Source organism: Tachyglossus aculeatus, chromosome 1 (genome assembly GCF_015852505.1).
Source record: "Tachyglossus aculeatus isolate mTacAcu1 chromosome 1, mTacAcu1.pri, whole genome shotgun sequence".
NCBI lineage: Eukaryota > Metazoa > Chordata > Mammalia > Monotremata > Tachyglossidae > Tachyglossus > Tachyglossus aculeatus.
Genome location: NC_052066.1, coordinates 80,515,076 through 80,541,886, shown reverse-complemented (window position 1 = coordinate 80,541,886; position 26,811 = coordinate 80,515,076). Strand labels below are relative to the sequence as shown.

The 26,811-nt window shown below is 40.6% G+C and overlaps 1 protein-coding gene across 1 annotated transcript in view; it reads left to right on the top strand.

The window, feature by feature from the left end:
- Window positions 1-26,811, top strand: part of LOC119926909 (glypican-5-like) — a 931,977-nt gene that overhangs the window by 335,292 nt on the left and 569,874 nt on the right. Inside the window, exon 6 of the mRNA XM_038745374.1 lies at window positions 6,560-6,685. Coding sequence (XP_038601302.1) covers window positions 6,560-6,685 — 126 coding nt within the window. The remainder of the gene's footprint in view (window positions 1-6,559; window positions 6,686-26,811) is intronic.

Here is a 26,811-nt window from a genome sequence, read left to right as displayed (position 1 = left end):
GGGCAGAAATTGGACACAGTTCCTGTCACATGTGGGGCGCACAGTCTCAATCCCCATTTTACAGATGAGGTAACTGAGGCACAGAGCAGACAAGTGGCAGAGTCAGGATTAGAACCCATGACCTTCTGACTCCTAGGCCCGTGCTTCATCTTCTATGCAACACTGCCTCTCCCATATATCTCCACAATATTCTTGCACTTAGGCAGAGAGGATATTTCTGAAACTGGAAGAATGATTGTGTTTTCATCAAATTGTGCTTTCATTTTCCTACTGTCTATAATTCCATGTCTTTCTCTTTGGGTCTTCAGTTCTCAGCTAAGGGTAGAAGCAGATTCTTCAGGTGCTGATTGCTGTCTTCCTCTTGTCCATCTTCTCCCACACTGCTTTAGCTGAAACCTTGGATATTTGTATAAGCACTCAGTGATATTTGAGTGCTGTACTAAGTGTTTGGGGTAGTACAATTTAACAGAGTTGGTAAACAAGTCCCCAGCCCACAAGGAGCTTACAGCCTAGAGGTGGGAGACAGACATGAAAATTCATTCATGCATTCAATCGTATTTATTAAGCACTTACTGTGTGCAGAGCACTGTATTAAGCACTTGGGAAGTACAAGTCGGCAACATATAGAGACGGTCCCTACCCAGCAACGGGCTCACAGTCTAGAAGGCGGAGACAGACAACAAAACAAAACATGTATACAGGTGACGAAATCATCAGAACAAATAGAATTAAGGCTATATGCACATCATTAGTAAAATAAATAGAAAATATGTACAAGTAAAATAAAGTAATAAATCTGTACAAATATACACAAGGGCGGTGGGGAAGGGAAGGAGGTAGGGCAGAGGGGATGGGGAGGAAGAGAGGAAAAAGGAGGCTCAGTCTGGGAAGGCCTCCTGGAGGAGGTAAGCTCTCGGTAGGGCTTTGAAGGGAGGAAGAGAGCTAGCTGGGCGGATGTGTGGAGGAAGGGCATTCTAGGCCAGGGGAAGGATGTGGGCCGGGGGTCAACGGCGGGACAGGCAAGAATGAGGTACAGTGAGGAGGTTAGCAGCAGGGGAGCGGAGGGTGCTGGCTAGGCTGTAGAAGGAGAGAAGGGACATATATGTGCTTATGTTCTGTGGGGCTGAGGGTTAGGTGAATATCAAGTTAGACTCAGAAATTCATTCCTCCAGGAATAATGTTATCCTCCTTTCCCAGCACTCCTGAAAATTGACAAGGGTTGGTGGTGAGGGGTCTTCAGGGGAAAGGACAGACTGCCTATTTTGCCTGTCAACCCTCCCTGGGTCACTCTTTTACTTTGTTTTTTCACATCACATTTAGTCACCATTTTGGCTTCCTCTCCTAGTCACCTCTGGGAAGTTGCCAGTGTTACCTCGAGGTCTCTTCTTACCTTCTAGCTGCTACCCTGAACAAAAAACAATCCTTTGGCACAGTCTGCATAATGCAGGCACATTTTTAGAAGATAATCTTTAAATAGAAAATTTGATTTTTTGGACTGAACTTGCTGGATCTCCGCCTAAAATGTTCATATTCAGCTTTGGGTACCACATGCCACTAGTTTCACCTCTGAATCTGTCCTAGGAAGTCTTATCAACACATACACCTAGAGAAGCAGCATGGCCTCATCAGTAGAGAACAGGCCTAGGAGTCAGAAGGACCTGGGTTCCAATTGCAGCTCCATCTTGTATGTGCTCAGTGACCTTGGGCAGGTCACAAAGCTTTACTCTGCCTCAGGTATTTCATCTGTGAAAGGGGGATTAAGATTAGGAGCCCCATGGGGGACAGGGACTGTGTCCAAACTGATTTGTTTGTATCCAACAAACAGTGCCTGGCTCATAGTCTTGTCTTATGCCGTCAAGTAGCCTCTGACCCATAGCGATGCCATGGACACATCTCTTCCAGAACACCTCACCTGCAACTGCAATCGTTCTGGAAGTGTATCCATAGAGTTTTCTTGACAAAAATATGGAAGTGATTCACCATTGCCTTCTTCTGCACGGTAAACGTGAGTCTTGGCGCATAGTAAGCATTTAAAAATACCATTACTATTACTATACATTTAATAGAAACAGGTAGAAATTCGGGTTTTGCCACATATCCCTCCCTTGTTTCCCTTTTCCCTGATACCCAAGGGAGCCTACATTAACCCCCCAGACTCCAGAAAGACTGGTCACAACTTAAACAATGGACAAAAGGTGCCAACAAGGCCCCTGGACCACACCTGTCCCCTAGTTAGCCACCCAGGCCAATCAGGATGACATAGTTTCTATAGAAATTCCTTGTTCTCGATAGCTCAACCTAGAACGTTTCAGTTACTGCACTGCAACAAAACTGCTTGTCTCAAATCCCCTATATATTTGGCTTTCCAGCTGGACATTTTTAAGACCCTTGAGGCACAACCAGATATTATAAATTTGTTTACGACTTGAAAAATTTCTTGCCCCTTGTAGTTATGGTGTAAACCTTCAGAAAAACAGAGAAGCCAAAAATTAGGGAGAACCGATATTGACTCTCTGTTTAATAGAAGAGGGAACTAAGGCACAGTCAAGTCATGACTTGCCCAAGTCCACATAGTAGGAAAGTGGCCAAGTCAGAATTAGAAACCAGGGCCTCCAAATCACAGGCCAGTGCTCTTTCCACTAGTCCATGCTGCTTCTGCAAAACAGTAAAGAAAATCCTCTTTGAAATTGGAATTTCAATTTTTCCCTCTGATATCTGGTCCAGAGCCTTCCTCTATGTCTGGAACATATTTTTTTTCAAATCAACAACATTTCTGTATAGAGAGAAAGGGATGATCTTGGAAGTGAGCTTCTCATTCCATGGGGAGCTTGGAAATTAAACCCTTGTTTAATTTTTACTCTAAAAAAACAAAGCCCTCTAATGAATACTAATTTGGTTATTGAAAGAATATCCCCAAATGACTAATTTGAACTAAATTTCATTAGTCCCCACAATGATGTGAATTAGCTCTTGGATGATGTAACAATTTAGCACCTAGTACAGTGGTCTGGAAACAATAAATGCTCAATCAGGGACCGTTTCTATATGTTGCCAATTTGTGCTTCCCAGGCACTTAGTACAGTGCTCTGCACACAGTAAGCACTCAATAAATATGCTTGAATGAATGAATTAACATGATTGAATGAGGGCACCTGCATTCCAGACATCTCAGATCCAGATCCAAATAGATAATTCTGCCTCTACCTCCCATTCTCTAACTGTGGGAGCTGTTTAAGGCACAGTCCTGGATACAGCCCTGACTTCTTTCCTTCTTTGCAGTCTCTCATTCTCTTCTGCCAGTGGGACATCTCTTCCTAGATGTCCCATTGACAACTGGAATTTAACATGTCTAAGATATAACTCATTTTCTCACCCAAACCTTTTCCTCCCACTGTATTTCCCATCCCAGTGGACAATACCATCTCCCTATCTCGCAAACCCATAACCTTGATATCATCCCCATCTTTCTATTCAAATCACTTATTCAGTATCACTAAATCCTGTCAATTCTATCTTCACAATCCCACCAAAATGCACCCTTTCTCTCTATCCAAACTGCTACCACACTGACCAAAGCACTTATCACATAATTATAATTAGGGTATTTGTTAGGCATTTACTACGTTCCTGGCATTGTACTGAACACTGGGGTGGATACAAGCAAACCGGGTTGGACACAGTCCCTGTTCCCCATGGGACAGTCTGTCTCAATCCCCATTTTACAGATGAAGTAACTGAGGCACAGAGAAGTGAAATGATTTGCTCAATGTCCCATAGCAGACATGTGGTGGAGCTAGGATTAAAACCCTTGACCTTCTAACTCCTAGGCCCCTGCTCTATCCACTGTACCATGCTGCTTCTCTGACGCCTTGACTGCTTTATCAGCCTTAGTCAATCGTATTGATTAAGTGCTTACTGTGTGCAGACTAATGTAATAAGCTTTTAGGAGAGTACAGTATAAAAATGAACAGACATGTCCCCTGCCCTCAATGAGGTTACAGTCTAGAGCCTCCTCTCTGACCTCCCTCCAACCAGGCCAGTCCATACTTCACTGTGATGACTGGATCATTTTTCTAAAAACCGTTAAAAAAAAAAAAAAGTACCTCGAGTGGTTGCTAACCCACCTCTCTATCAAACAGAAACTCCTTAAAACATTGGTTTATAAAGCATTCAACCAGCTCTCCCCATCCCACCTTTCTTACTAACTCCCACCCCACATACTGCGGTCCTCTAATCCTCTAACACCAACCTACTCACTGTACATGATAATAATAATAATAATGATAATAATACTAATGGCATTTGTTAAGCACTGACTATGTGTCATGCACTGTTCTAAGTGCTGGGAGGGCTACAGGGTAATCAGGTTGTCCCACATGGGCTCACAGTCTTAATCCCCATTTTACAGATGAGGTAACTGAGGCCCAGAGAAGTTAAGTGACTTGCCCAAAGTCACACAGCTGACAAGTGGCAGAGCCTGGATTAGAACCCATGACCTCTGACTCCCAAGCCCGTGCTCTTTCCACTTAGCCATGCTGCTTCTCTAGAAGCATCTATCTCACCACTAACAACTTGCCCGTGTCTTTGCTCTGGCCTCAAATTCCCTTCCCCTTCTTATATAACCGACTACTTTTCTCCTTATCTTGACAGTCTTATCAACATCTCATCCCTCCAAGAAGCCTTCACTGATGAAACCCTTATTTTTCTACTCCCTCTCCCTTCTGTGTTGTCTATGCATTTAAATCCGCAGCTTTTAAGACCTCTAAACGTTTGTATATATTCATAACTTATTTTCATGTCTGTCTCCCCCTCTATATGGTGAGCTTTTTGTGGGCAAAGAACTCATCTACCAACTCTGTTGCATTGGACTCTGCTACATGCTTAGTACAGTGCTGTGCACAGAGTGAGCACTCAAAAAATATCATTGGTTGAATAATAATTACTTTGTTTTTCCTTCATGACTAATTTTTCCTCTAAAATGCCAGACTTGCTTGGAAAGGAGTATTACATTTGATTTTTTTTCTTTTTATAGATAAGTATTCCTTATGGCATTTTCAGCATGTCTGTGGGATGTCTCTGTTAGTATAGTTACAAAATAATGCATATCATAACAAGTCAAAGAATCATATAATGTAATATGTATGTACAGTGTATTTGAAGGACCAAGATATTAAGGAACATGGAAAAATAATAAGATTTTGGAAGGGACTGAAAAAAAAGAGAAATAAATGAGACAGGTTGCTCTAAATTCCTGGAAACACAGCCTGAGATGTGGTGAGAAAATGCAGTAGTTAGGAAAGCGTGGTTCTACAAGACCACAGTGACCTTTTGGCAAAAAGCAATTCTCAACCTTTACCCAGGAATCAGCCCTCCAATTCCTTTAGTCGAAGAGGAAACAGATTTAAGTTAATGGGGAGAACCAGCACTTGATAAAGGGAAGGTCATTGAAGGTTAGCTTTCAAACACTTGCCCAACCTGGGCAAGTTGTGCTAAACATAACAGAGAGGAGAAGCCTCAGCTGAAATGAATTTGATTTTTCCAGAGCAGTTGCTAGAATAAACAAGACTGGCATTCTTCCCAAAGGATTATAGTAAGCATTATCATAAAGCGTATATAGTTACCTTTTATCCAGTAGAAGTATTTGAAAATTATCATTGTTGTCTGATTCTCTTATAGCCTGGTACAATTATGAAATTATTAAAATATAGTCTGACCATTCAGGGTAAATATGAACTTTCCATCTCTAGTTTCCTTTCAACCAATAAATGCTTCTGATAATAATAATGATGGCATTTATTAAGTGCTTACCATGTGCAAAGCACGGTTCTAAGTGCTGGGGAGGTTACAACGTGATCAGGCTGTCCCTCGTGGGGCTCACAGTCTTAATCCCCATTTTACAGATGAGGTAACTGAGGCACAGAGAAGTTAAATAATGATGGCATTTGTTAAGCACTTACTATGTGCAAGGCATTGTTCTAAGCACTGGGGGGGATACAATGTGATCAAGTTGTCCCACGTGGGGCTCACAGTCTTAATCCCCATTTTTACGGATGAGGTAACTGAGGCTCAGAGAAGTTAAGTGACTTGCCCAAGGTCACACAGCAGACTTGGGGTGGAGCCGGGATTTGAACCCATGACCTCTGACTCCAAAGCCCGTGCTCTTTCCACTGAGCCACGCTGCTTCTCTATGACTTGCCCAAAGTCACACAGCTGACAATGGGCAGAGCCAGAATTTGAACCCATGACCTCTGACTCCAAAGCCCGTGCACTTTCCATTGAGCCACACTGCTTCTTTGCTTCTAATGCATTATTTAAGTACTTACAACGTGCAGATTAAAATACACACAATTCCATATCTTATAAGGAGCAGCTGGCTTTGTGTTAAGAGCAGAAGAGTAGGAGCGTGAGGTCTTTGTATGATGATCTAATGTCTGCAGTGGAAAAATAATAGGAACTTGGATGGCTTGTGGAGGATGAAATTATTTAACATGGCAAATCAATGAAAGCTGTAAATACCGAAATAAGTGTGCTGCCATTGATCACTTTCATTAATTTATAGGGAATTCATCAGCTACATGAAAAGATCCAGAACGTTTTATGCCTCAATAGCTGAAAGATTATGTGATGGGGACCTGGTGATGCGAGACAGCTCTACTTGCTGGAATGGAGAGGATGTTGTGGAAAGGTAAGTGTAAAACTGGCACTCGCTCTATTAAATCTGTATTTTGAACAATGTGCTTCACACATTCTGAAATCTCCAGGGTTTACATTATTGACAAACCGTTCATTCATTCAATCATATTTATTGAACGCTTACTGTGTGCAGAGCACTGTACTAAGCAAACTATGAATGGCTTAGTCAACAGTGTGTCAACTGGGGGCTCATGGACTATTAGGGTTACTTCAAAATTGTATATGGGGTATGGCTATCATGGCAGATACTGCTGTACCCCATGATGCAGTGGGGTTGTGTTCTTATGTTTTCTGAAATTGTGGCTGAATTGCAAATGTCCCTATTAGAAGGTGTGTTTTGCCAAAGATTCATATATTATAAATTGGAATCTGTTCCATAAGCTTTTGACAAACAATATGAAATTCCATTAAGTGCTATACATATGGTTAAACAGTGAACCATTGTTTAATCTTTGCTAGAACAATCCAAAGTGGAAGATCTCAACAATAAATTAAGAGTTGTAGTGTGATTGTGAGTCTCTACAGGAGAATGTAGAAAGTTGGTCTTGCTGACTGAGACATTTTTTTTTACTTTAGTAATGATTTGTCCATTTCACTTAAACAGCACTTTGCTTACTGTAAAGAACTTGTAACAGACTAAGTTCTTCTAAACACCTCTGAACAACATTGATCTATTCTTCACTGGGGTGTTCTTATTTCTTTAAAATTAATTTGCTTTCTTGAAAATTGAGGCAAGACTCATTAATATCCAAATCTCAGCTAAGGAAGAGGACCTCTTCTATGTCTTGAAAATCTGAAAAAAAAACCTGTGGGTAGAGGGTCTTCCAAGATCTATTTATTTTTAATGTATAGCCTCAGCCCTGGTTGGGGGAGTCATCAGTCAATCAATAGTATTTATTGAATGCTTATTGTGTGCAGAGCACTGAGCACTAGTGAAGAGGGGAGGAACTAACCCATAATGTTGGCCAACCCATCATGAGAGTTGGACTTATAGGGTAAGGCATGAAATGCTATACTGGACTGTAAGCTCACTATAGGCAGGGGTGTGTCTTTTATAATATTTTGTTGTACTCTCCCAAGCATTTGGTACAGCGCTCTGCACACAATAAGCATAATATTGAATAGGCATTCAGTAAGTATGATTGAATGATCCTTAGGGTGATTGTAAAATAGGGTAATGCTGGATGAATTCTTGGGCTTTACATAACATTGAGTGTTAACACATAGGATATACCTGCCCTGGGGCAGATGATTGGAATTCCAAGAGGAAATATCAGAAAAGATGAAAAGCACTTAGGAGCTGTGTTCTTTTGTCAACTATTTTACTTCCTCTTCTCCCTTCCGCCCGATAAGGACTGCCCAATTCTGAATTTTCCATATGTTTGAATGGCAATGTATGTTAGGAGTATGTGCATGATGTGGACCTGGGTCAGAGAGGGGCTAGAATGGAGGGGTGGTGAAGGATATTTGGAATCATGGTTGTGAAGTATACAGTTCGAGTTGGTAGATATGATCCCTGCACACAAGGAGCTTATGGTATTATTCATTGAATAAGTATAGTTCCTAATGAATCTTGAGCACTCCCGGCCTAGTGGGAGAAGACTTTTAGAGACTAGCATCACTTATTGAGGTTAATGAGTGCATCAGATAATGAAATTTACTAGGTAGACTTTAGAGGCCTGAATGAATCAATTCACCACCAAAGTGAGGACTCTTATTCCCTCTGGTTGAATTAAGCTGTACTTTATTTCTAAATTTAATGGTACAAAGCAGCGTGGCTCAATGGAAAGAGCCCGGGCTTGGGAGTCAGAGGCCATGGGTTCAAATCCCAGCTCTGCCAATTGTCAGCTGTGTGACCTTGGGCAGGTCACTTAACTTCTCTGGGCCTCAGTTACCTCATCTGTAAAATAAGGGTTAAGACTGTGAGCCCCACGTGGGACAACCTGGTCACCTTATATCCTCCACAGCACTTAGAACAGTGCTTTGAACGTAGTAAGCGCTTAACAAATGCCATCATTATTTATTAGTTATTATTATTATTTATTGATACATTAGGCCAAAGTAGTAAGCTCTACCTTTATAAGTGGGTGACTGGGCAACCAGTTAGTATGTGACATGATGAAGTTCTTACAGTAGGCAGGTCTGGCTTTGGGTGATACTCAAATAAGGCCACTATTTTGGGTGTAGACTCAAAGAGGATGGCAGGACAAAGCAATGTTGCAGAGGGTAGAGACAGTAGGGGTTTAGAGTACCAATCCTGATAAATTGTAGCAAGTAGGTTAAATAGGATTTGGGGAGGGAAAAATGGTGGCTCTGAGAAAGGGAGGATAGGGGTCACCCCTCTTAGTTCTGCATCTTTGGTTCTGAGGTCCAACAGCCTTTCATTTCACATCACTGACCAGTGCCTGGCACCTAGTAAGCACTTATACAGCATTATTATTATTACATTATATTAAATTATAATTCATGCACAAGTATCCTATAATGATGTCAGGCAGAATGGAGGGGATGGCAAACTTTTCCCTGTTTCAGGGAGGCCAAATGCCTGCAGGAATTCCATGAAGAACTGCACCTCTCTTCTGGCCAACCTTTTCTTAACCTGAAAAACCCTGAGGTTTAGAATGAACTAAAGCTAGTTGCCTTGGGTTTTGGTGTATTGAGAAAGAATGAGATCTTTTCATCCATGGTATATAGGAAATTTAGTGGACACTAATAATAATAATAATGACTCACTGCACAGAGGGGAATCCCTCTCCTGGAAGCCCAGACTGTGCTCAGTGGGGCCTGGGGCTTGATGATGATGATGATGGCATTTATTAAGTGCTTACTGTGTTCAAATCACTGTACTAAGCACTGGTGGTCAGCTTGTCCCCCTGGGGGCTCACAGTCTTAATCCCCATTTTGCAGATGAGGGAACTGAGGCCCAGAGAAGTGAAGTGACTTGCCCAAAGGCACACAGCTGGCAGAGCCGGGATTTGAACCCATGACCTCTGACTCCAAAGCCCGTGCTCTTTCCACTGAGCAATGCTGCTTGGTGGGAGCCTTACTTGGAGATCTCACATCCCGGGGCTTGGGGCAGGACACCGACGAGGAGTAGCAGTCCCCAAGGGCCTCCTTCCCTCCTTGAGCCTTCCTCCCCGGCCCCCAAAGCAGCGTGGTTCAGTGGAAAAGAGCCTGGGCTTTGGAGTCAGAGGTCATGGGTTCAAATCCCGACTCCACCAATTGTCAGCTGTGTGACTTTGGGCAAGTAACTTCACTTCTCTGTGCCTCAGTTCCCTCATCTGTAAAACGGGGATTAAGACTGTGAGCCCCCCGTGGGACAACCTGATCATCTTGTCACCTCCCCAGCACTTAGAACAGTGCTTTGCACATAGTAAGCGCTTAATAAATGTCATCATTATTATTATTATTATGATTATTTGTTAAGCGCTTATTACGTGCAAAGCACTGTTCTAAGTGCTGGGGGGATACAAGGTGATCAGGTTGCCCCACATGGGGCTCACAGTCCTAATCCCCATTTGACAGATGAGGTAACTGAGGCTCAGAGAAGTGAAGTGACTTGCCCAAGGCCACACAGCAGACATGTGGCAGAACCGGGATTAGAACCCATGACCTCTGACTCCCAAGCCTGGGCTCCTTCCACTGAGCCATGCTGCTTCTCACTACTTTCTGTTTATAATGCAGAAGGAATCCAAGGGCATGAAAACCAATGGCTGATTGTCTCCATGGGTTTCTAAAGCAATGAAAAAGAAGCAGTTCCCAAAATATACTGCTTGTTTACTTGGAAGCACTTTCTCATTAAATGCCTTAGAATTACTTTAGTTTGCAGTTCATGAAATACTTGGTTCACAAAGTATGTTAACAATGGAAAAGGAAGTAATTGTTATTAATACAGCTAGTCACAAGAAGCCAATATCGAAACATTTTCATTGTATTTCTGAAAGATGATAGATTCAGACAAGTATTTAGCGGATGCACAACTTGCAAAATTACATGGCTATGATGACTTAAAATACGTGGATTTTGGAATGGAATATAGAAAATGTTGGAATTAGTGAATTTCTTTTGCAAACTGCATTTCAGCTGTGAAAATTCATAATGAATATAGTCATAAAATAGTTGATGTTCCGGAGGGCTTGAGTTTATTTGAAGGTGAAGAAATTTACATGTGAAATGCATACAAGAAAAAGAGCAAAGAATAGGCATAGCCGATCATCTTTTAATATGCTGATTGATTCACAGTATGGTTTGATTTTAATCCATGTAGTTGTGGTTTTAAAATAGAGCATCACTATTAGTCCTCGGAGTTAATTTTATTGGCTGATTAAGAACATGCTACTTGGAACAAAATGATTAAAGCCTTGGTAGAAAACCCCACTTCAAATATTGAGTTTTCTTTTTTCTAGCTGTTTTCTTTTGCAATGGATAATGAAGCATTTACCAGAATACTTAAATTTCACAGGATAACTAAATACTGCCTTATGGTCTCCCCCCCAGCACTTTTGATTTTGTTCTATTTTTATATCCTTATGGAATATCCCAAGAAACCTCTAGTGAAATTCACATGTCATCCTTTTATTAGATTATGGCTCACTCTTTAGTTGACTCCAAGTATTTTCAGCCTGTGAAGGAAATTAGGAGGTTGGCCAATAAAATTCTGACTCTCCTTTCAATTGGCTATTTTCCAGCTTTCATGGGCATTTAGGTTTGTGGGGGCTCTGTGTTAGGCTGCAAGGAGACCATTTTTTAAGAGTATGTGACTGGAAAAACAATAAAAAGAAGTTTGTGGCAAAGTTCTTTTGCAGGTGGACTAAATTTTGAATTCACTATTTTCTGAAAATGCTTACATCGAGGATATTTAAAATATATTTACAAGCATAAATTAAAGTAACATAATCTTTGCTGACTAACAAATTAATGTTAAAATCTAAGAATGTAAATGTGAGAAGATTCACTTGAAATAATATTTGGAAGGCATACACATTAGGAAAATAGTTTACACTGAGTGTAAATAGCAATCAATTAAAAAGTTCTGCACCTTTGCTGTAAGGTCTCTCATTTAAAGTTAAGTGCTTAGAACAGTGCTTTGCACATAGTAAGCGCTTAACAAATGCCATCATTATTATTATTAGATGCCAACTGTCATTATATTTTGATAGTTTGTGCAATTAACTGTCACAAGGGCAAAAAATAAATGATAATGAGTATCAGATAATGTCACAGAAATCGCTACGTCTAACTTTTACCTGGGGAACTCTTTCCCAGCACTTGAAAAAATGCTTTGCCCACAACAAGTGCTTCATAAATATTATTACTACTTACTAGTACATAATGAATACATTTATGCCATTTGTGTATTCCTCTAAAATTATTTTATTTAGCAGTGCAGCAAATTGAGACCCTTTAGGGCATTGTAACAGTACATGCAGTATATACGTGCTCATTCAATAACTGGTTCCATAGTGATCTGCAAGACCTATTTCTCCCAAAGTACTTGGTTTACAGCTAAGAAGAATTGTGTTAGGTCAGTCTAAAAATATGAATAATGTAGCTTTCTCTTTAAATATTAAAGGAGGGTCAGCTTTGAATTATTTAAACCATTTGACACAGATATTAGAATTCATCATACTTTGATCCCTGAAAGAAAGTGTAACTGTCAGCAAGAGTGGGAAACAATTTTGACTTATTGAGTGGATGTACAGTTCTCCTGTTTAGGAGTGGTTTGCATTTTCCAAGGTGTATTGTGTTCTGAGGCTTATTCATTCACTCAATCGTATTTGTTATGTGCTAACTGTCTGCAAAGCACTGTTCCTAAGCACTTGGGAGAGTATAATATAAAAATAAGCCAACACATTCCCTGCCCACAGTGAGATTACAGTCTAGATTTTGTGAGTCTCCTGGTAAATGGAAGACTAATTAACATGACAAAAAATGGGCCTCAAATATTTTCTTAATTAAATATTTAAGGGAATAATTCTTAATCAAACTCTTTTCTTAATAGAGCTGGAAAATGCCCAGAGAAGGGCAAACCAAGTGATCTGGGGAATGGAGAAGGTTCTGGAACAGGATTGATGGCAAGAATTATGACTCTTCACTCTAGACCAGTAGTGATTCAGGGAAGATATGATATTATTTTTTATAAACATGAAGAGCATGGATACATTACATTACTGGCATGTAAAATCACCAAATCCCACAAAATTGGGATGTGGGAGCCCACTGAACCTTGGAGGTGATTCATTAAAAAAAAACAAAATGGAAAGAGGATGGTCAGCATATTTTGTTTGCACTCAAAGGAAGTTGTTAAAACTGAAAAGTATCAGTAGAAGTAAGTCAGTTGGATTCATTTTTACATAAATGTGGATGAATCAATGGATGAACAATCTATAATGAATTTGTAGAGGGGGAAGTTTTATATGTAGAAGGAAAGGTCAAGGACGATAAAGACGACAACTATCACACCCTAATACATTATGAGTATAGTGCTTAAAATGGCAGAGCATTTTGCAATGACAGGGAATATATCTAGAGAAGATAAGAGATTAATTATGAAAGGCCACTAGATTGTAAACACGTCCATTAAATTTTAAATTTCTAGAAGGCAGGTTTCATATCTACCAACTGTAGTGTACTCCCCAAGTGCTTAATATAGTTCTCTGTACACAATAAGTGCTCAATAAATACTATCCACTGACTAGAGTAGATATGATTTCACGAGAGCAATGACGTTAAGGACACTCTGGTGTATCAAATTTTAAGTGGAAGGGACTTGAATGCAGGAAGAAAGTTGTGAGGAGATACATGATAAGGGTGCAAATTGCCTAAGATACTTTTTCTTGCTTTATGGGTGTGTCTCGGTGTCCATATTTGATCCACTCCACGCAGTAGAAGGGATTGATTTATGACGTGATTGGTTCCTGCAGACAGAATCTGATTGATTGGGACAACTGTTACTAAAATAAAATTGTTCTTCCCTTTAACAATAATAATAATGATGCTTGTTAAGCACTTACTATTTGCCAAGCACTGTTGAAAGCGCTACGGTAAATACAACTTAATCAGGTCAACACAGTCTCTGACCCACTTGGAGAGCTCACTCTTAATTCCATTTTACAGATGAGGGAAGTGAGGTCCATAGAGGTTAAGTGATTTACCCAAGGTCACACTGCAGGCATGTGGCAGACCCGGGATTAGAACCCACGTCCTCCGGCTTCCAGGATTGTACTCTTTCCACTAGACCATGCTGCTTCTCTAGTGGGAAGAAGTTACAGGTCTGCCATTTTTATTGGCTACAGAACATCTGCATTCTGGCTCCTTTGGGGTGTGAAAGGGGACTTATCCCTAATCTCATTCAACCCACATATCCAGTCTGTTACCAATGCCTGCCAGTCTCACCTTCACAAAATCGCCAAGATCTGCCCTTTCCTCTCCATCCAAACTGCCACCATTACAGTACAGTCACACATCCTCTCCTGCCTAGATTACTGCATCAGCCTCCTTTCTGACCTCCCAACCTCCTGCCTCTCCCCACTTCAGTCCATACTTCACTCTGCTGCCCAGATTATCTTTCTACAGAATCATTCAGGGCACGTCACCGCCCTCCTCAAAAATCTCCAGGAGTTGCCTATCAACCTCCTTTTCAAACAAACACTCCTCACTATTGGCTTTAAAGTTCTCCATCACCTTTCCCCATCCTACCTCAACTTCCTTCTCTCCTTCATCCCATCCGGCACACTCCGCTCCTCTGGTGCTAACCTTCTCACTGTACCTCTGTCTCACCTGTCTCACCACCGACCCCTGGCCCATGTCCTACCCCTGTCCTGGAATACCCTTTCTCCTCAAATCCACCAGACAATAACTCTTCCCTCCTTCAAAGACCTACTGAAGAGGCACCTCCTTCAAGAGGCCTTTCCAGACTAAGCCCCACTCTTCTTCAGTTCCCACTCCCTTCTGCATCACCACACCTCAATCCCTTTGCTCTTCCTCCCCCTCCCCGCCCCATAGCTCTTTATGCATATATGTATATATTGATAATTTCATTTATTTATATTGATGCCTGTTTACTTGTATGGATGTCTGTCTCCCCTCTCTATCTAGACTGTGAGCCCATTATGGGCAGGGATTGTCTCTCTTTATTGCTGTATTGTACTTTTCAAGCACTTAGTACCATGCTGTGCACACAGTAAGCGTTCAATAAATTTGATTGAATGAATGAATGAATCCCTGTGATCTACAAAATGCTGCATCCCAGCTCCTCAGTGGGATGTATTTTGTCTTCTGCCATGGTCCACACCCCTCCAGAGGACAGAGAGGAGGCTCCAGGGGGACCTAGGGGTCCTGTATTGCACCTGTATATATGTATATATGGTTGTACATATTTATTACTCTATTTATTTATTTATTTATTTATTTATTTTACTTGTACATTTCTATCCTATTTATTTTATTTTGTTGGTATGTTTGGTTCTGTTCTCTATCTCCCCCTTTTAGACTGTGAGCCCACTGTTGGGTAGGGACTGTCTCTATGTGTTGCCAATTTGTACTTCCCAAGCGCTTAGTACAGTGCCCTGCACATAGTAAGTGCTCAATAAATACGATTGATTGATTGATTGTGTTGCCACTGCCACCCAAGGGGAGGCAGGGGGTGGGAGGTAAACACTGAGACACTTCAGGAGATATAGGGGTGGTGATAACAGAATGTCCACCTCCCTCTTCTCTGGCTCCTCCCCTTGTTTCTAGGCCAGTGACTCTGTAATTTAAGCCATTTAGAAAATGGGTAATGTGGCAAAATAATATAGTCACTTATCCAGTAGTATTGGAGGACTTTGCCAGATAAACAGTTCATAGTTCAAAATGACTATAATTCATGGAAATGTGGGAGGAAGTGATTAGCAGCAGGAGAGGTGAGAACCAGATAAATAAACCAAGTAAGCTTGAGAGCAATGCTCACCTCCTTCAGGAGGCCTTCCTGGACTGAGCCCCCCTTTTCCTCTGCTCCTCCTCCCCTCCCCATCGCCCCTACTCCCTCCCTCTGCTCTACCCATCTCCCCACCCCATAACACTTGTGTATATATGTACATATTTATCATTCTATTTATTTAATTAATGATGTGTATAGATCTATAATTCTACTTATTTATATTGATGCTATTGATACTTTCTTTGTTATTTTTTTGTTGTCTGTCTCCCCCCTTCTAGACTGTGAGCCCGTTGCTGGGTAGGGATTTTCTCTATTTATTGCCAAATTGTTCTTTCCAGGTGCTTAGTGCAGTGCTCTGCACACAGTAAGCGCTCAATAAATACAATTGACATGCGATTGAATGATTACAAGATGGCATGTAGTGGGAGAAAAGAATGAATAATTAGGAAGGAAAGCACTGATGGAGTATGTTTAAGACCACTGTTTAAAAATTTAGGCTTGTTACAGGGAGAAATGGGCAACCATAATAGATCATTCATCTGACTCAGCAAAAACATCCCTTGAGTCCTTATGACTAGGTCTTGAAGAATTGGATAAATCTATTGGATAAAACCATTATTCAAATAATTGGCCAAATGGTGTGAATTGCTTTGTAATTGAGTTAGTCTTCAAATGAAGAACAAATCCTCAGGACCCCTCCAAGTGAAAGCTAAAATATTTATTGTCATTGCCCATTTTCACGGTTATGTAATAGATCAGCATGAACTAGACACAATTGTTTTGCTTCAATTTATCTGCTTTAGTACAAAAATTACAAATTGGCAGAATGAGACAGTCAATGCACTGATGATTAGTTTCAAGGAAAATGTCAGGTATGTTAAGTAGTAATGTTGATGATGATGACGATGGTATTTGTTAAGCACTTACTATGTGTCAAGAACTATTCTAGGCCCTGGGGTAGATACCAGCTAATCAGGTTGTCCCACGTGGGGCTCACAGTCTTAGTCCCCATTTTCCAGATGAGGTAACTGAGGCCCAGAGAAGTTAAGTGACTTGCCCAAAGTCACACAGCAAACAAGTGGCAGAGACGGGGTTAGAGCCCATGACCTCTGACTCGTAAGCCTGTGCTCTATCCACTAAGCACACTGCTCTTCATATGGAATACAGTGATCTAGAAAGAGATGGAAACACTTCAGAGGCATGCATTCACTGGTGCTCACCTCCTCCAGGAGGCCTTCCCACACTGAGCCCCCTTTTCCTCTCCTCCTCCCCATCCCCCCTCTGCCCTAACTCCTTCCCCTCCCCACAGCACTTGTATATATTTGTACAGATTTATTGCTCTATTTATTTTACTCGCACTTATTTACTACTCTATTTTATTAGTGATGTGTATATAGCTATAATTCTATTTATTCTGATGGTATTAACACCTGTCTACATGTTTTGTGTTGTTGTCTGTCTCCCTCCTCTAGACTGTGAGCCCGTTGTAGGGTAGGGACCGTCTCTATATGTTGCCGACTTGTACTTCTCAAGCGCTTAGTACAGTGCTTTGCACACAGTAAGCGCTCAATTAATACTACTGGTTGAATGAATTAATTGGTGGATGGGTATAGAACCAGACTAAGCCCCGCCTTTCCCTCTGCTTCCCCCTCCCTTCCCCATCTCCCAAACTCGCTCCCTTTGCTCGACCCTCCTCCCTGCCCCACAGCACTTGTGTATATATGTACATATTTATAATTATGCTTCATTTTTATTAATGTGTATATATCTATAATTCCATTTATTTATAATGATGCTATTGATGTCTTCTGACTTGTTTTGAAGTCTGTCTCCCCCCTTCAAGGCTGTGAGCCCGTTGTGTACAGTGATAGGCCTCTATCTGTTGCTGAATTGTACTTCCCAAGCGCTTAGTACAGTGCTCTGCACTCAGTAAGTGCTCAATAAATAAGATTGAATGAATGAATGAACCAATCAGAATTTCTATAGTTTCTAAATAAATCCTGCCACCTAGCGGGTTAATGGAAACTCACTCTGTAAAAGTTCTTAAATAAAACCGAATCAGATTCAATTCAATTGAGGCTATCAGTTCAGATTAATGTTTCTGATCTTCAGAACCAGTCGATTAGGGTCCTGCAGAATACTCACCCGCAATTATGGAAAGCTTATCTTAAAACATTTGAACAAAAATGGTTGCTCTATTAGGCCTACATAGACCAATCACACATTCCCTGCCCACAAGGAGCTGACAGTCTAGAAGGGGAGGTGAGCATTAAATCAATCAATCAATCAATAAATCGTATTTATTGAGCACCTACTGTGTGCAGAGCACTGTACTAAGCGCTAGGGAAGTACAAGTTGGCAACATAGAGAGACAGTCCCTACCCAACTGTGGGCTCAAGGATAGGTGCATAAGTGCTGTAAGAACTGAGGGTGGAGCGAATAAATCGTCATCATCATCATCAATCGTATTTATTGAGCGCTTACTGTGTGCAGAGCACTGTACTAAGCGCTTGGGAAGTACAAATTGGCAACATATAGAGACAGTCCCTACCCAACAGTGGGCTCACAGTCTAAAAGGGGGAGACAGAGAACAAAACCAAACATACTAACAAAGTAAAATAAATAGGATAGATATGTACAAGTAAAATAAATAAATAGAGTAATAAATATGTACAAACATATATACATATATACAGGTGCTGTGGGGAAGGGAAGGAGGTAAGATGGGGGGATGGAGAGGGGGATGAGGGGGAAAGGAAGGAAGGGGCTCAGTCTGGGAAGGCCTTCTGGAGGAGGTGAGCTCTCAGCAGGGCCTTGAAGGGAATACGTGCTTATAGGGCACAAATACAAGTGTTTGGGTGATGTAAAAGGGAGAAGAAATAGGGGAAATGAGGGCTTAGGGAAGTCCTCTTGGAAGAGATGTAATTTTAGTAAGGCTATGAAGGTGGGGAGAGTAATTGTCAGATATGAAGAGGGACGGAGTTCCGGCCCAGAGGCAGCACATGGGCAAAGGGTCAGCAGCAAGATAGATGAGATAGAGGTACAGTGAGTAGGTTGCTATTAGGGGAGTGAAGAGAAGGTACTAGGTTGTGATAGGAAATCAGTGAGGCAAAATAGGAGGGGGTGATTGAGTGCTTTAAAGCCAATAGTAAGTAGTTTTTGCTTGATGCAGAAGTGGGTGGGCTATCACTGGAGGTTTCTGAAGAGTGAGGAAACATGGACTGAGCGTTTTTGCAGAAAAATGATCCTGGCAGTAGAGTGAAGTATGGACTGGATTGAGTAAAGACAGGAGGCAGGGAGATCAGCAAGGAGGCTGAAGCAGTGGTCAGGTGGTATAGGATAAGTGCTTGGATTCAGCGTAGTGACAGTTTGTATGGAAAGGAAAGGTGGATTTTAATGATGTCATAAAGGTAAAACTGAAAAGAGATGAATTTCTACGCAGTACACTAGAAGTGAATCAGAATTAATGAACACTCTCATTTAGCTGCTAAATTGTAACGATGTTCATAGACTGAAACTTCTAGAGAAGATGCTTGAGATGTGAAAAAGAATGATTGGCTAAGAAACAACATGGCTAAGTGAAAAAAAATACAGACCTCAGAGTCTGAATGAAGCCTGGGTTCTGCTCCAGGATCCACCATTTGCATGCTGTCTGATCTTGGGCAAGCCATTCAGAATCTTGGTGCCTCAGTTTCCTCACTTGCAAAATGGAAATTAAATATATATCTGCTCTCCTCCCATTTTGACTGTGAACCCCATGTGGGATCAGGACTGTGTTTGACGTGATTATATTCTTTTTGACCCAACACATAGTATGGTGCTTAGCACATAGTAAATGGTTAAACAAATACCACGGTTATTATCATGTCATCCCCAGTGCTTAGAACAGTGCTTTGCACACAGTAAGTGCTTAATAACTGCCATCATTATTATCCACAGCTTTTTAATCAAACACTCTTCCCTCCATTCTAAATGGCACGTCACCATCTGACTAGATGGACAATCGAAGTCAGTCTTTCCTTCTATTTGTAATTATCAGAAAAAGTCAGAGGAGGCATTCCTGCATTCTGCCTTGGACTAAGTGTGGCAATCCCACTGGTAATTGCATGGAATGAGTTGGAACCAATATTTTGTAATCAATAGGAAAGATTTATATTTTCTCCCTTAACAGCATTTGTATTTCCATGAGAAACAACGAAAGAGACAGAGATGTCCCTAGTCTTCTGCCAACTCTGGCTTTAGCCATTATTTTCTCTAGATTGTCAAGTGTTTTGACCCTTATTTGGGGTGAGTAAGAGCCTTTGAGAATGGGTGCAATAACTTTTATAGGTAATGATTGATTAATTTTCGGAAAGAAGGACTTTATTGTAGTCATTGCTCATGAAATTCTGAGGAACACTGTCTGGAATGTCACTTGTGAGCCATTTTTATTTAGTGAAGTTTCATGAATATGTAAGAGGAGAGAGTTATGTGAATGTCACATGGGTGTCTTAATTTTGGTGACATTAACAGTAATGATATAGTTTGCCTTCTTTTATTTTTTCTCTAACCAAATTGAGGTTCTAACCTTTCTTTAGAATTTCCAAATGAATCAGTAATGTTTATTGAATGCCCACTGTTTGCAGAGCACTGTACATAAGCTCTTTGGAGAAAATTATAGAATTAGATTCCCACTATTTGTGACATTTTAGTGTCTGTCTCTTGTGTTAGATTTTCAGCTTTTTGAGAGCAGAGATTATCTGTTTACTGTACTCTCCCAAGTACTTATTACAGTGCTCTGAGACTAAGTATTCAATGAAAACTGTAAATGCTTTTTACTGATTATCCCTTTATATCTATGTTTCTTTATGTACATTTATATACCTCATAAGTATATAAATTTACATACTTCCTGAGAAACAGAATGGCAAAGTGGATAGAGCATGGGCCTTGGTGTCAATAGGTAATGGGTTCTAATTCTGGCTCTACCATTTGTCTGCTCTGTGACCTTGGGCAGTCCCTTCACTCTTTGTGCCTCAGTTACTTCATCTGTAAGATGGGGATTGATACTGTGAGCCCCATGTGGGACAGGGACTGTATCAAACACTAGTTGCTTGTATCCACCTCAGTGCTTAGTACAGTGCCTGGCACATAGTAAGTGCTTAATAAATACCACAGTCACCAATCATCATCATAAATAAATTTATCTACTTATTCAGTAATTTTTAGCTGCCCCATCCTGTTGTATCAGTCAGTAATATTTATTAAGCACTTACTGTGCACAGAGCACTGTAATAAGTATTTGGGAGAGTACAACACAACAGTACAACAGTCACATTCCCTGCCCACAGTGGGTTTATGGACTAGAGGAGGAAACAATTCATATTGTTTCCTTTTAATCCGTCTTCCTTTGGTTTTCACTACAGGTAAATCATTATTGTCTATCTCCCTAGAAATTGTAAGCTCTTTGAGGACAGAGAATGTATATTTTGCTACAGCTGTATTTTCTTTATAATTACTACACAGTTTATCACCTACACAGTAGTAGTAGATGCTCAATAAATATCACTGACCGATTTACTGGGCAGGTCAGAATTAACCAGCAGTTTTATGTGAGTCAGGAATGTAATACTGGTACTAAAGCTAACATAATGCTTGATATATTAATAGATTAGATAGACAAGAACCGGAAAGTAGTATTTTATTAAACATGTATGGATCAGTTTTGGCATAGAAGCAGCATGGCCTAGTGGAAAAAGCACAGTTTTAAGGGTCAAAGGCCCTGGGCTCTAAATCCCAGCTCTGCCACTTGGCTGCAAGGCAACCTTGGGCAAGTCACTTTACTTCTCTGTGACTGGATTATTTTATCTGTAAAATGGAGATTAAGACTGTGAGTCCCATGTGGGAGAGGACCTTTGTCCAACCTGATCTTGTATCTAGCCCAGCACTTAGCACAGTGTCTGGCACATAGTAAAGGTTTAACAAATAGCGATAAGAAGAAAAAATATACTTTTTTTGTCTAGTAGTTTACTCCACATACAAAGGATGGAGAGAAACTGAGAAAAGTAACAGTATCCTTAAAAGGTCAGAAACAGATCTGATGAAGTAAGATAAAACAAATTGGAGTTGCTTAACATAATCAGAAGACTAAGCACTTTCAGCTGTCATCATGCATATGAAGAAGATTTACTGGCAGAGGGAAACACCGCTAATTAGTCTTGCTGAGTTCTGAATAAGCAGAAGTGGCATAAATTAGAGGAGAGATTTTAGTTGGGCAGAAGTAAAAGCTTCTTAGCAGAGTGATGCAACTCTGGGATGAACTGCCTCTTGTTATTTGTAGGTCTTTAAGGAAATCAATCAATCAATCAATCATATTTATTGAGCGCTTACTGTGTGCAGAGCACTGTACTAAGCGCTTGGGAAGTACAAGTTGGCAACATATAGAGACAGTCCCTACCCAACAGTGGGCTCACAGTCTAGAAGGGAAAGAAGAGTTAACCATGAGAAGTAGTGTGGTTTAGTGGAAAGAGCCCAGGCTTGGGAGTCAGAGGTTGTGGGTTCTAATCCTGGCTCCGCCACTTATCAACTGTGTGACTTCGGTCAAGCCACTTAACTTCTCAGTGCCTCAGTTACCTCATCTGTAAAATGGGGATTAAGACTGTGAGCCCGGCGTGGGTCAACCTGATTACCTTGTATGTACCCCAGCACTTAGAACAGTTCCTGGCACTTAGTAAGCACTTAACAAATAATAATAATAATAATAATAATGACATTTGTTAAGCACTTACTATATGCAAAGCACTGTTCTAAGTGCTGGGGAGGATACAAGGTGATCAGGTTGTCCCACGGGGGGCTCACAGTCTTAATCTCCATTTTACAGATGAGGTAACTGAGGCCCAGAGAAGTTAAGTGACTTGCCCAAAGTCACACAGCTGACAATTGTCAGAGCCAGGCTTTGAACCCATGTCCTTTGACTCCCAAGCCCATGGTCCTTCAGTTGAGCCACGCTGCACCATCATCATCATCATCATCATCAACCAAATATCTTTGATAGTTCAGTTATTTTCCTACCTAGATGCAGAGGGTTGGGCCTGATGACCTGATGAGATCACTGTGAACTGTATGCTTTTATAATACAACTAATGTGTGTGTATAAATATATATACTCATGTATAACATTACGGAATATATCACAAACAGTTCTCACTTGGACTGTTAGTCCTATTGGAGACAGGGACTGTATCCAAACTCATCATCTTGTATCTACCCCAGTGCTTAGTACAGTGCCCAGCACATAGTAAGCACTTAACAAATACTGTCATTAAGCAGCATGGCTTAGTAGCATGGTCTTGGGAATCAAAGGGCATCAGTTTTAATCCAGCCTCTGTCACCTGTCTGCTATGTGATCTTGGGCAAGCAGATCTTTTAGACTGTGAGCCCACTGTTGGGTAGGGACTGTCTCTATATGTTGCCAATTTGTACTTCCCAAGAGCTTAGTACAGTGCTCTGCACATAGTAAGCGCTCAATAAATACAATTGATGATGATGATGATGATCACACTTACCACTTACCTTCTCTGTGCCTCATTTATCTCAACTGTAAAATGGGGATAAGACTGTGAGCCCCACGTGGGACAACCTGATTATCTCCTCTCTACCCCAGTGCTTAGAACAGTGCTTTGCACATAGTAAGCATTGTTATTATTATTATTATTATTTAGAGCTCTCTCTGTCTCTCTCGCTCTTCCCCCCTCCCCCGTGTATATGTTTAGATGACCACTTTATATACCTTACTTGCAAGAATTCTTTTTAATTTTAAATTTTGTGAATCATCATCATCAATCGTATTTATTGAGCGCTTACTATGTGCAGAGCACTGTACTAAGCGCTTGGGAAGTACAAATTGGCAACATATAGAGACAGTCCCTACCCAACAGTGGGAATCCTGATTTTATTTCACTTTGATCTTGTTTGGTAGATTCATTTTGTCCACTAGTTAATGCAGTATATAGCATCTTCCAAATGTGGCTGAGTTACAGTGCTTCAAGAAATCTCTTGATTTCTTTCTTAAATTTCTTCATATTGTATCAGTAATATCTACTTTTTCTGTTGTAATTTTCTGTTCATTGCTATTCCTTTCTCACTTATATTTGTTGGTCCTTTCATGTTTTATTCTTCCGGTGAGACTGAATAGCAAGCACTTGGGCAAACATCAATTTTATCATAGAAAATATTCTATACCTTCTTTGTGTTCTTGCTTTGTCCCATTTGCTTTCATTTGGGCTTTTGTATTCTTCTGAAAAATCTCCCTGGAGAAATGCTTTCTTCCATTTCCACCTACTTTATTTCCCTAGTTTCAAACCACATGGGCTATTCTTGGTAATAGTTAGATATCAAACTTTCCATATATCTACTATATTTACATTAAAAAAATGTAATATTTTCATTTATGGAACACTCTATTGGCCAAGACTGTGTACTGGTTTCAGCATGAAAAGTTAAAATAATGTGACTCTACTGTAGGGAAATAATACTTTGTAATCTTCATGTCTCATTTACTCTGAATGTCACAAGCTCAAGTTATGCAATCAAACATGTAATCCAATTGAAAGAAAATAATGAGTTTTCATTTCACTAGTGTGGGAAAAGATAAACTTCAGGGCGACTGAGAGGCTGATAATTCCTTCTAACTCAAGCTTTAAAAAAATGTTTATGTGAACTCTGTGAAACTAATCTTATCAAAATTGTCATGTCTCAATTTGAAACCAGTACAATGGCTGAGAGCAAGAAACAGTTATAAATTTTTAAACAATTTTCAATCAAAAATTTTAAATTCAGTGTTATTTAATAATGGGAATTTGCAATTATAGATTTCCAGTTATTACTTAATTCACATCTGCTCCTTATTGTATGTTGAGGTCACAATTGATCACAATGCATGGTTGCCCAGTGGCATAATGAGGGTTACATTTTTGTCCTCATAGGATATTTTTCTCCACAATGGTAAACCTGAAAGACTATACCAATAGTGATCCCTCCATGTTAATACGCAGGCTTCCTGGCACAATTCAAAACTACAGAAGCTGCTTTGAGTGTTTGTTTGAGTGGCATTTACTTTGCCACTATCAGGAACAGGGCTTTTTAGATGACAGAGCCAAATTCAGGGTTAAATAAGTAATAATAATAATAATCGTGATGGTATTTGTTAAGTGCTTACTATGTTCAAAGCACTGTTCTAAGTACTGGGAGAATACAACGTGATGAGGTCGTCCCACATGGGGCTCACAATCTTAATCCCCATTTTACAGATGAGGTAACTGAGGCCAAGATAATAATAATAATAATAATAATAATAATAATAATAATAATAATAATAATAATAAGGGCATTTATTAAGCGCTTACTATGTGCAAAGCACTGGTCTAAGTGCTGGGGAGGTTACAAGGTGATCAGGTTGTCCCACGGGGGGCTCACAGTCTTAATCCCCATTTTACAGATGAGGGAACTGAGGCCCAGAGAAGTGAAATGACTTTCCCAAAGTCACACAGCTGACAATTGGTGGAGCCAGAATTTGAACCCACCACCTCTGAATCCCAAGCCCAAGCTCTTGCCACTGAGCCATGCTCCTTCTCAAGTGGCAAGGCAGAGGTTGGATTAGAACCCAGGTCCTATTGATTCCCAGGTCCATGCTCAATCCACCAGGATGTGCTGGTTCAGGTTGGCATTAGAGGAGTGAAGTGAAGCAGCGAAGAAGCAGCGTGGCTCAGTGGAAAGAGCACAGGCTTTGGAGTCAGAGGTCATGGGTTCAAATCCTGGTTCTGCCAATTGTCAGCTGTGTGACTTTGGGCAAGTCACTTAACTTCTCTGTGCTTCAGTTACCTAATCTGTAAAATGGGGATTAAAGACTGTGAGCCCTCCGTAGGACAACCTGATCACTGTGTAACCTCCCCAGTGCTTAGAACAGTGCTTTGCACATAGTAAGCGCTTAATAAATGCCATCATCATCATCATCATCATCATCATAAGTGTGCTGGATGGGCTATAATAGGAGGTCAGCAAGGGAAGGCAGTAGGGGGCAAGCTGACTGAGTATTTTAAAGCTAAAAACCTGGGACCCAATGCTGACAAAAGAAGGTTTCTAGTAAAGCTCATTGTGGACCAGGATTGTGTCAACCAATGGGCTCTTCAGAAGCAATGTGGCTTAGTGGAAAGAGCATGGGCTTTGGAGTCAGAGGTCATGGGTTCAAATCCTGTTCCCACCAATTGTCAGCTGTGTGACTTTGGGCAAGTCAACCTCTCTATGCCTCAGTTACCTCATCTGAAAAATGGGGATTAAGACTGTGAGCCCCCCGTGGGACAACCTGATCACCTTGTAACCTCCCCAGCACTTAGAACAGTGCTCTCTCTTCCTCCCTTCAAGGCCCTACTGAGAGCTCACCTCCTCCAGGAGGCCTTCCCAGACTGAGCCCCTTCCTTCCTCTCCCCCTTGTCCCCCTCTCCATCCTCCCCATCTTACCTCCTTCCCTTCCCCACAGCACCTGTATATATGTATATATGTTTGTACATATTTGTTACTCTATTTATTTATTTATTTATTTATTTCACTTGTACATATCTATTCTATTTATTTTATTTTGTTAGTATGTTTGGTTTTGTTCTCTGTCTCCCCCTTTTAGACTGTGAGCCCACTGTTGGGTAGGGACTGTCTCTATATGTTGCCAATTTGTACTTCCCAAGCGCTTAGTACAGTGTTCTGCACACAGTAAGCGCTCAATAAATATGATTGATGATGATGATGATGATGATGCTCTGCATATAGTAAGTGCTTAATAAATGCTATTATTATTATTATTATTATTATTGTTATTATTATTATTATTTTAGACTGTAAGCCCGTTGTTCGGTAGGGACCATCTCTATATGTTGCCGACTTGTACTTCCCAAGTGCTTAGTACAGTGCTCTGAACACAGTAAGTGCTCAATAAATACAATTGAATAAATGAATGAACCAACACTGTGATATTGTTATATTGCATTTTCCCAATTGCTTAGTACAGTTCTCTGCATACAGTAAGCACTCAATAAATAGGATTGATAGTAAAACTGAGATTGAGAGTTTCTGTATGTAATAATAATAATTGTGGTATTTGTTAAGCCTTACTATGTGTAAGGCACTGTACTAAGTGCTGGGGTGGATACAAACAAATTGGGTTGGACACA